This window comes from Nicotiana tabacum, chromosome 11 (assembly GCF_000715075.1).
Source record: "Nicotiana tabacum cultivar K326 chromosome 11, ASM71507v2, whole genome shotgun sequence".
Classification (NCBI taxonomy): Eukaryota; Viridiplantae; Streptophyta; class Magnoliopsida; order Solanales; family Solanaceae; genus Nicotiana; species Nicotiana tabacum.
This window is the reverse complement of record NC_134090.1, coordinates 10,280,031-10,291,926: the sequence shown is the minus strand read 5'-3', so window position 1 is coordinate 10,291,926 and position 11,896 is coordinate 10,280,031. Positions and strand designations below refer to the sequence as shown.

Here is an 11,896-nt window from a genome sequence, read left to right as displayed (position 1 = left end):
TGCGCTAAATTGTTGGAAACATTAAATGCATACGCAGTATTTAAATCCTGGGTCCAACTTTAACCAAAAGATCTGTTTCGCACTAAAGTTTCTACAAAATAGCAAAACTGCAAGAAAAATTTTCCCTGCAAAACCACATAAGAAAAACCAACAGAAAAGAGTAAAAGAAATGAAATTAAATAAAATAAAAAAACAATTCCGACCTACCGGATTCGAACCAGTGACCTAAGGATATCTGAAAGGTTTACACCCCCAACTACAGTCCTCCGCTCTACCAACTGAGCTAAGGTCGGATTTGTTTAAGGCTCTAAACTTAATAATATATATCCTTTGTTAATTTAAACATCCGGTATTTAAAACCTCCGTTGACTAATTCAAATTCACATCTTGTAAGTCCGCTAAAAGAGTAGGAGGGAGTTTGGCTAAGCTTATAAGCTGGTCAAACGAGCTTATAACTATTTTTTGGCTTATTTACGCGTTTGGTAAAATTAAAAGTGCTTATAAGCCAAAAATAAGTCAAAAGTCATAAGTTGGTCTCCCCAACTTATCAAATTTCAACTTATAAACACTTTAGGTTGACCAAAATATTTACTCTTCTATTCCTAAAATACTTCTTTTTAAAACAAAACTCTTTGTATACCCAGTTCTTCAGCTGCTTAGCATTTTTATCCAAACACGTAACTGCTTATTTTTTAAATGAGTTTCAGTACTTAAAAATGCTTTTCAACATCTAATACTTATCAGCTACTCTAAATCAGCTAAGCCAAACGGGCTCTAAGACACTCTCTATGAAAAGATTAATCATTTTCATTGCTCGAAAATGGAAGTCATACTTTTGCTTGGTTTTCATATAAAGTTATAAACTGCATAATCGAAAATTATATTTCTAGTTCCCTAAATGCTAAGTTGTTGTTCGACAAGATCACCAAGTGAAGGATTAAAATTGCGAATTCTCTAACTTTTGAATAGGTGAGCTTATTGATCAAATTTTGTTTTACGAAAGCATTGACAGAAAAGAAAAAAGTAATATTGAGAATGCTAAAAAATAATCATAATTTAAAGCCTATGGTAATGGTACTTTCATCAAATTTCACGCACTTTGGCCACATCAATTAAATCCATATATTTTTTTCTGGAATTAAATCAATATCACATACGTCAAATGCTTTTATTGTATGTTTTTACCAACTTGAGGTGCTTAACATAAATATATTTCAAATTCTAATTCTCTTCTATGTGTAGATGAAATTTGGGCATCGTAGATGGGGGGGGGGGTCGAAGTGCTGGGAACAGAGAAATAAGACTACATTTTATTGACATATACAGAGAAATTAAGTATTGCCAATGGGACGTAATAACTGTTATTTTACACAAATGAATAATTATGAACAGTATATTTTAGAACAAAAATGATACAAGCAGCACAAGAACCTCTAAATACAGCAAAGGCTTCATAGATTTCTTGCTGAAGTGAAGCTTTCACTGCATATTTAGGGACTTCAAATAGCTTTCAAAAACTAGAAATCCGCTGTTTTAGCTTCGATATACTAGGATAATGGCCCGTCCCTCTACCCTACTTCGTGACCACAACATCTTGAAGAAGTGACTCTAAATCATTAAATCTGCAAGGATGCAACAATTAACTAGTCATAAGTGCCCCATCCCTAGAAGTAAATTACTATACTACAAAATGAACAGCATATATTCATACCTAACATCACTCAAATCAGGATAGATTGCTATGGCTTCTTTGAAATCCTGTGAAGCATGGTAACGTATTTGATAGCGATGTCAATATACATTAAGCACGGGAATCGACAATATGAAATATTTGAAGGAGAAAAGAATGATGTGTGTTACCTGATCCGCGGTAGATGATGTGTAGGTTATCACGCACAACATTCCAGCACCAGTTGCAGCCTGAGAAATTGGTTAAGTACAGAGTTTGGTAAAAAAAGATAGTACAGAACAGTTATATGAATACTTCAGAACAGTTACTCTGGCAAAACAACTGGTATTCATGTTATAATGAACACTGCAGTTCATAGATCCGAAGCCTAAAAATATAATTTTGATCAGCCATATAAGCCTATTAAGAAGATGAGATTAGTTTTGCGAGAAGGCAAAGATATTCTAATGAGGGTGAGTTACAAATAGGCATTAAATTTTCAGTGTGCTACCGCTCTTTGTCCACATTTTAATAAGAATCAAATGACTACTTCGAACTAAACACAGCCACTCAAAAGAACATAAAATTATAAGACAACAACAACAAACCCAGTATAATCCCACATAGTGAGGCCTGGGAAGGGTAGTGTGCACGCAGTTTTACCCCTACCTTGTGGAGATAGAGAGACTGTTTCCCATAGACTCTCAGCTCAAAAAGCACCACATTAATGAATAAAAATATAATACTCTTTCCAGAAAATTGGGAGATGAACCTGTAGCCCGATGACACTATCCTCCACCACCAAACAATTGCTTTCTGAGACGCCAAGTTTCTGCCAAATACAAACCAAATGTCCAAAGCAGTAAGTAAAAATTAGAATATGCGGCTTGCAAGTGCAAATACTTTAAAGTATTAATCACCTCGGCAGCTGTAATGTATATTGAAGGATCAGGCTTTTTTACTTTCACATCATCACCTGGAAATTACAAAAGCCAAAATATATTACATATTCTGAGAATCTTGTGCTGAACACATCTAAAACAGAAAGTTAATCTCCTAGTGACTAAAATCATGTGTCATATATAGTAGTAGTAGTAGTTTCAAGATGTAATGGATGTGTTGAAACCAGAATTGATTTATCTGCAAAACTTCAGTTTGCAACAGCATAATAGAATTGAAATCACATTACTAACCAGACAACTTTCAGCATACAAATACATGAAACTAGGAAAAATTCAATAGATTGAAGTTGGAGAAGCCGCACTAAGCCTCTTATGCTCTATGCTTGTGTTACTGATCTTTTACTACATATCTTTTAGATTGGGGTACAAGATTCTCCATCTTCCTATCTATCATTAAAACAGAATTCTCCCGCTTCTTGACCGCTTATGGGTTTCAACTACTAACCAACAGCACCATAGGATACCTTTGGGCCAGTATAATATCATCAAAGACTAGCTTTGTCTACGTAACGTGAGGTACTTGTAAGTAATTTCGGAATTGTGTAGGAACTGATTAACTTGAACGCATAATAGCTCTCACTGCACCCTTAGAGTTGCCTATCTAAACTTGCAAGTTGCAAATAGTCATTTCCTATAGAATCAGAAGTAACTAGCAATCAATATGTTGAAATAAGCTTCATAAGTTACGACTGATTTCAACTGTTTCTGGTGAGACGTAAATTGACTTTTTCTCGATAATTTTTGTATCTATGATGGATAGATATTGATGGAATTGTTGCAAACACACTGCTGCACGGAAATTATTATCATGTTCACAATCTTTTTGTTTTGCTTCCCTGTACTTTATTAACTAGTTATGACTTTAGCATGCGTTTTTACCAAAATAGGTAGTACAACCCATCAAAACAAGTCCAAAAAGGATAAAGATACATACCTGCAAGGAAGCAATCAAGACCGTGGAACCGATCCTAAAAGCAAGTTGCACAAACAATTAACCATGTTCGACAAGAAGTAATACTCAAAGGAAACATGCTTCCAAAAAGCAGAAAACTTACAAGTCCTATAAGATTCTCAAGACACATTATAACTGAACTTTTGGTTGCAGCAGAGCAGACAGCGAGCTTCTTGCCCTGAGATACAGAAGAAAAGGCATTAAAGCCACTTGACTAGGTATGAGATTCTCTCTGAGCATAGAATAGAAAGTGCAATACATGAATCCACGTAAAAGATAATCACCCTAGCAACCCCTCAAAGTTATCTTCTTCAGATCAAATAACCGAACATAAAGTACCATTATAGAGTAAGAACTGTATTCAAAGGCAAACATCTTACAGCAGCCCTGGCTTCGTCCATCAATCTTAAAACTCCTGGTCTTGGCTTAACCTGCCAAAAGCAATATCAAGCCAGTTAGTAAAAGAAAATTGGATATGTTACAGCAGTTAAACGATTTAAAAAGGACAAATGATGAATATAGATCATTTATCTCACAGTTCCTGATTTGATTATCTGTTTGTACCTCTCAGTCTTCCAATCCTACAAAAAGGGAAAGAACGGAAAGAATGCCAAAAGGTACCGACACATATGCCAATTCACTAGTGATAGTGAAAAGAATAAGAAAAATATGATATATAGTACTTGAAGAGTATCAATGAGCTTGGCTCTATCGCTGTCATCCTCCGGAGGATTCTGAAAGATTGTTGAAGTCGGCCATCCATGCTCCTTAAAATACCTATCAAGACGATCCGAAACACTCCATTAGTATATGCTAATGTTAGAAAAGTGTGAACAAGCCTCATCTAAAAGCTTGTGTAAATATTTGGATCAGTCTCATTGCCCATCAACATTTTTTTACGCAAGAAAAGCCGCTTATTGAATTATTAAGCTTACAAAAAGTATACAACTCTTCTTCATTCCACTAGTGATTGTATTTGTGATTGCCGTGCTGATAGGATAGTAGGGAAATTTGAAAGTTTATCCGGCGAAAGAAACTAACTTCTCTATTCTATTTCTTTAATTATCTCATAGGCAACGGCGAAACTAGAAACTTATATAAAAGGATTCAAATATGTAAGAAAATGTCACACTTGGGTTTGAACTTGTTACCTAAATAAATTTTTGAACCCATGGTCACTTCACTAGAATTTGGGGATTCACCGGTTTATATATAACTAAAAAAAATATTTTATTTTTATTCTATTTGTACGGTATAATTTTACAACAATCTCCTTCGCTCCACTAAGCTCCCCACTGCTCATAGCTTGCTACCTTACGTATGGGTTAAAAAAAAAAATTGTATGTCAAGCACGTGAAGAAGATCATCTTAGAATGGGTAACAGTAAAACTCAAACGCATAAATATCAAAAGATATGAAACAATTCTTCATGAAATTTGAGTTTAAATTCTATGCATGGACAGTGTAAAAAATACATTTATAAAATCAGGTTACTTAAGAAGCCATTATAAGTAACTCTTTTTAGGAGCATTGATTGGTAATTCTTAATATATGGTAAGTAACTTGTTATAACATATTAAACTACACTAATAATGTAAAAAAGTCATTAGATTGTCTAGGCATATAATTTAATTCTTTAAAATGTTAAACATTAAAGGAAGTACACTCTTAGTTATTACTACTACTAACATTCAGAGGCAGAGCCAGGACTTCAACCTTATGGGTTCTGGATTTTAGAGCGATGACTTCAAGTGCTAATGACTGAGGTCTAAATTTAATATTTGTACATATTTTATATATATTTTTAACACAAATACCCTATTTGAGCAAAAGCTACTGGGTTCGGCCGAAACCGTAACTCGGCTTCTGCCTCCATCCTTGCTAGCATTGATTGGTAACCTAGAATAAAATGGTAAGTAACCTGCTGTAACAAAGTCAAATTGTAGTATTGTACTTATTGTGTAAAAGATTCATTACACTAAGATATATAACTAAAACCCACTACATATATCTTATAATCAGAACAATTGAACGAAGAGATAGAGAATAACCATCGCATTTTGGGTTTACCGCCACCAACTTGATTCTGAAAAACATCATAGAACTCGAGACTCCAATTCAGCGGTTCATCGGAAGTAGAAGAAGGGCAGCGCACATTGAAATGGGAGAAAGCGTCGTTGTAGGCTTGGCGATGAAGGTGTTCAGATTCCAATATAACGCCATCGCAATCAAATATCAAAGCTTCTAGCGCACGCGAAGAAGAAGAAGCTGAAATTGCTAGCGATTTTGGAGTTAAAGAATAGGAGGAAGACGAAGAAGAGGTTCTAAGTCTTGTAATTGTAGGAGAAAAGAAGAGTGAATTGCGAGAGGAGAGTGAATACTGCAGATTTGGTGGAGAGACAAGTATAGTGATGGACGCCATAGCCGTGAATTGGTATGGCGGGGTTTGATTCGTGTGGTTATCGGCAAATTGGGATTTTTTAGTTTCTTTTTTGTTTTTTGCGGGAACATGAAAATAACGGATATAAACCGTTCATAATAAACAGATTACTGTTATGATAAATATCGAATTAAAGTGAATCTCTACTTTTCATCTATGATCTTTGTCTCAAATGTTTAATGACATATTTAATAATATTATTTTTATGTTCAATGACATATTTTCTTCATTTTTCATGTCCATATAAAGGTTATGTAATAGATAGGAAAATACATACAATTGAAGAAAAAATAAGAATCTCTCTTACTCTCTTTCTCCCTATATCTCTTTGTTTGTTTTTGCTTGTTCTATATTGTTACTTTGGGTTATATTTCATAACACGTTATCAGCACGAGACTCTACCATCTCAAGAAGATCTTTGAGAAAATTAAGGTATAATTTTTCTCAAATTTGTATTTTTTTTTTAACTATGTCTGATATTATGAAAAGAAGGTTCGTTGCCCTTGAAATTTTAGGCAAGAACTATATGACATCGGTATTGGATGTTGATATCCATTTAGATGCAATGGGTCTTGGAGACGCCATTAAAGATAAAGATAAAACATCTACACAAGACTGTGCTAAAGCCTTGATTTTCTTGCGCCATCACCTTGATGAAGGTTGAAAATAGAATATCTCATAGTCAAAGACTCACTTGTTTTGTGGGATGGCTTAAAGGAAAGATATGACAACTTAAAGTCGGTCACTCTTCCACAAACACGATATGATTGGGCTCATATGAGGCTCCAATTTAAGTGTGTTTTTGAATATAATTCTGCGATGTTCAGAATTACTTCTAAATTGAAACTCTGTTGAGATAATATTAGTGACTATGATATGCTTGAAAAAATGTTCACAACGTTTCATGCCTCTAATATGGTCTTGCAACAGCAGTACCAAGAGAAAAGTTTCAAGAAGTACTCTTAGTTGATTTCTCTTCTACTTGTGGCTGAACAAAACAATGAATTGCTTATGAGAAATCATGAAAATCGACCCACTGGGTCTACACCATTGCCTAAAGAGGATGAGGTGTATTCCTATTATGCTAAATATTGAAATGGTCGTGGCCATGTTCGTGGTCGTGGTCGTGGCCATGTCCAAGGAAGAAATTTTCCTAGTGTTAATCATTCTCTAAAGAAAAATAACTTCCAAAAGTGGAAAGGGAAAGATGAGAAGCGAAACGCAAAGGGTTCAGAAACCGAATGCTATCATTGCGGTGGAAAAGGGCATTGGGCAAAAATTTATCGCATACAAAAATATTTGGTTGAGCTTTATCAAGTATCTCTAAAGAATAAAGATCATGAAGCTAATTTTGTCTATGACAATGAATTTGACATCACCCACTTGGATGTGGCAGATTTTTTTGAGCATCATGATGGAAAAATAAACCACTCGATTGGTGATGGATCTGTGGTTAGAGATGATTGAACAGTTTGATTTTTATGTTTTTCTATTCGTAGTATCTAATGAATAAACATCTTGTAATTTTTATTGCACTTTATAATACTTCTTATATAGTTCTTGAGAATATTTGTATTTCCGAAATTTTATAAATTTCACAAACAATGAGTAATATCTTATTAATCGGTGTCCTAGTCTCAGTGATCTTTTAACGCTTTTGATTTTCCTTTACGTTAATTTAATTCTCTTTAAGAAAAGGTTTACAAGTACCCTGGAACAACTTTTGTTACTGCAACCTCAATTGTTTTTCATGAGTATGTTCTTTTCTTACACGGATCAATTGTTTTTCATACAATGTGTAGGAAAACACAAATAACTTATACATGTAAATAAATTTGGTGTAGTTGTATTAATCATATGTGTACTTGTATTATTTTTGTTGCATAATTATTTGTATAATAATTAGAATTTGCAAAAAAATGCATTAAAGGCTGCTATTGAAGTATTGGTTTAACTTTATTTCATTTCTATTTTCTCTAAAATTACTAATATTTATTTATATACTTCTTTTGCATGTCAAACTATGGGAAACAATATGGATATCTTTCAAAGCAAACTTGGATCAAAGTTCAATTGTAAAAATATTTGCTTAATTGATTCATGTACACACATATAATATTCAAAGAGAAGAAATATTTCTCTCATTTAAGTATGTATAAGGCAGATGCTACTACAATTTTTGGTAATAGTAATCTAATTGAAAGCTCTGGAAGAGCTACTATAACTCTGCCTAAAGGAACAATACTTATCATAGAGAATGCAATGTTCTTCTAGAAGTCCAAGAGGAACTTGTTGAGCTTTAAAGATATCCACAGAAATGGATTTCATATTGAGACAATAGATGAGAATAATATCGAATATCTCATCGTTACCAAGAAAGTCTCTGGCCAGAAAGAGTTATTGAGAAGTTTCCATCTCTATCTTGTGGCCTGTATTGGACAAGAATTAGTGCAATTGAGGCACATTCTATCGTAAATCAAAAGGTTAATAATTCCAATACTTTTATTCTTTGGCATGATCGATTGGGACATCCCGGATCAATTATGATGAGACGAATTATAGAGAACTCAAATGGGCATCCATTAAAGAATTTAAAGATTCCTTAAAATAATGAATTTTCTTGCACTTCTTGTTATCAAGGCAGGTTGATTATTAGACCATCACAATAAAAGATTGGGATTGAGTCCCCTGCATTTTTTGGAATGTATACAAGGGGATATTTGTGGACTTATTCACCCACCTAGTGGGTCGTTTAGATATTTTATGGTCTTAATAGATGCATCTTCAAGATGGTCTCATGTATGCCTATTGTCATCTCGAAACCTAGTATTTGCAAAATTAATGGAACAAATAATCCTATTACGGGCACAATTTTTCGATAATCTAATTAAGTTTATTAGATTTGATAATACCACTGAGTTTTCATTCCAAGCATTTAATGATTATTGCTTATTAATTAGGATAAAAGTGGAACATTCTGTAGCTCATGTTCACACTCAAAATGGCCTTGCAGAATCTTTGATTAAACATCTACAATTGATAGCAAGACCATTACTCATGAAAATGAAGTTACCCACTTCAGCTTGGGGTCATGCCATTTTGCATGCAGCAATGCTAATTCGTCTCAGACCGATAAATTATCATAAATATTCCCCGTTGCAATTAGTTTTGGGTCATGAACCTAATATGTCTCATTTAAGAATTTTTGGATGAGCTGCATATGTGCCTGTAGCACCCCCATATCACACCGAGATGGGTCCCCAAAGAAGGTTAGGAATAAATATTGGGTTTGAATTGCCCTCCATTATTCACTACCTTGAAACATTAACGGGAGATTTGTTCATTGCTCGATTTGCAGATTGTCGATTGATGAGGCATTTTTCCCAAAATTAGGGGGAGAAATTGGTGAAACCAAACGTGAAATTTTGTGAAAAAATACATCATTATCTCATCTTGATCCACGTGCCTTTATTTGTGAAACATAGGTGCAAAAGATTATCCATTTGCAGAAAATGGCAAATCAAATGCCATATGCATTTACAGATCTGAAAAGGATAACAAAATCACATATCCCTGCAGAGAATGTTTCATTCTGTATTTACGCCCCTGTTGGACAATCTTCTAGTGTCATAGCTAATGAGTCAAAAGCAAATGCGAAATCAGAGGCCTGCACCAGAACTGGAAATACCAACAATGTTCTAAGTCCAAATTTCACTCCGTAGCTTATTCGAAACTGACTCGAGCCTTCGGGGCTCTAAACCAAAAGTGTGCACAAGTCTAAAAACATCATACGAACTTGCTCGCATGATCAAATCGCCAAAATAACACCTAGAACTACGAATTGAACACCAAATCAAATGAAATTTTCAAGAAAACTTTTAAACTTTTATTTTCACAATCGGACGTCTGAATCACGTCAGACCAACTCTGTTTATCACCAAATTTCATAGACAAGTCATAAATATGGTATTGGCCTATACCGTATTCCAAAATTAAAATACGAACCCGTTATCCAAAAAGTCAAACATTTCAATTTCATTAAGCCTTTCTTTCAAATTTCGACAAAGTCCAATATCTCGGGCTAGGAACTTTTGAATTTGATTTAGGGCATACGCCCAAGTTGCAAATCACGATACGGACCCATCGGGACCATCAAAATACGAATCTGGGTCTGTCTACCAAAAATATTGATCGAAGTCAATTCAAATGAAGTTTTTAGACAAGAATTCTTATTTTTATCAGTTTTCAACATAAAAGCTTTTCAAAAATACATTCGGACTGTGCACGCAAATCAAGGAGGGATAAAATGAGTTGTTTAAAGCTTAAAAGCGCAGAATTAGGTTCTAAAACATAAGATGACCTTTCAAGTCATCACAATGTAACAAAAGATGAAGAACTTACTTCCTTTATGATGCTTTTAAGAAATGATCCGTACTACAAAGGCTACAAATTTGTTGTTGATGTATCAGAAATACTTTCTGAAATTTTTACTTGAGATGAACAATAAGAAGGTAATGCAGTAATGGAGATTGACATTCAACAATTATTGCAGCCAATAGGGGTGTTCACGGTTTGACGAAAAACCGATCCAAACCGAAAATCGAACCAATCCGATTAAGTAAACCGATATCTTTCTTAATTTGGATTGGTTTTGGTTTTAAATTTTAAAAACCGATAATATTTGGTTTGGTTTTGGTTATATTTTAAAAAACCAAAAAATAAACCGAACCAAACCGACTATTTATATACAAAATTTAATAATTATTTATATACAATATAATATCTTTTTGTAAATAATTTTAAATATTTTATGCATTTTAATTGTTATTTTGAATTTTGGTTTATTCTTTTATATCTTAAAAGATTGCCTAAGCCCAAAATAATAGGACTCAACCAATTTTCTTTTCATTAAGAGACTCTAATTCTCTAACTCTCCGCACATACTTTTGCCTAACAGAATAGTTAAAAAAATCACCACAAGAGTAAAGAAAGCAAATTCAAATTGCAAGACAACAATGGCTAAAGCTTGAGAAAGCAAACTTTTAGTTTGTTTTTGTTCATTCTTTTCATATAAACAGGTAAATAAACTTTCAGTTCTGAAAGAAATATATAAAAAAAGCATAAATTTAGCAAATTATTTTCAGATTGTTGTCTAGCGTTGTTTTACTATTATCGACTTATCATTAGCTTACTAAGAACCGAAAAATCGAACCAAACCGAACCAAACCAACAACAATCAAACCGGTGGTTTGTATTTAATTTGGTTTGGTTTTTGGTTTTAAAATTTTAAAAACCGATTAAATTGGTTTGGTTTTGGTTTTAATCAAAAACCGACCAAACCAAACCGTGAATACCCCTAGCAGCAAACCGCATATATACAAGAAGAGCAACACATGCCAATTTCCGAAATTATAATGGAAAATGAGAGAATAGGCCAATATTTTGAAACACCACACACAATTGAAGAGAGAAAAAGAAAACCAAAAGAAAAGGCAAACGAATCACCATCGATAATACTAAAAGAAGATGCATCATTGAATGATGTAAAATTGGGATCTACTTTTTCAAGAAAAAAATGTTATGATTAGATGTTTTTGCTTAGCAGCAATCAAGGAGCATTTTGAGTTCTATATTAAAAGATCAAGTACTACAAGATACTCTTTGATATGCAATGATGAAAAGTGTGGTTGGACTGTTCGAGGTTCCAGAATTAAGACATCAACAGTTTTCAGAATAATAAAATTTCAGAGAAAACATGAATGCTCATTTGACACTAGAAAGTCCAACAGAAAATATTAGACAACAAGCCTTCAGATGTCAGACCTCCAGTATAATATAGTGAAACCAAATTTATTAGAAACAAAGAACAGAAG

General features: G+C 33.7%; 1 protein-coding gene and 1 non-coding gene across 2 annotated transcripts; both read right to left on the bottom strand.

Moving 5' to 3' along the window:
- Nucleotides 1–197: 197 nt before the first annotated feature.
- On the bottom strand, nt 198–293 carry TRNAY-GUA (transfer RNA tyrosine (anticodon GUA)). Its single transcript has 2 exons — nt 257–293; nt 198–233 (listed from the first exon to the last, which is right to left on the bottom strand). It is a non-coding gene; the product is annotated as a tRNA-Tyr (tRNA).
- A 1,001-nt stretch (nt 294–1,294) lies between these two features.
- LOC107783585 (haloacid dehalogenase-like hydrolase domain-containing protein At4g39970) lies at nt 1,295–6,103 on the bottom strand. The gene is made up of 11 exons (XM_016604573.2): nt 5,635–6,103; nt 4,267–4,360; nt 4,120–4,164; nt 3,964–4,014; nt 3,687–3,761; nt 3,566–3,599; nt 2,590–2,645; nt 2,442–2,501; nt 1,861–1,920; nt 1,712–1,758; nt 1,295–1,622 (listed from the first exon to the last, which is right to left on the bottom strand). Exons 1-11 carry the CDS (start codon nt 6,003–6,005, stop codon nt 1,574–1,576), a joined length of 942 nt encoding a protein of 313 aa, XP_016460059.1. The 5' UTR covers nt 6,006–6,103; the 3' UTR covers nt 1,295–1,573.
- Between the last annotated feature and the right edge of the window lie 5,793 nt (nt 6,104–11,896).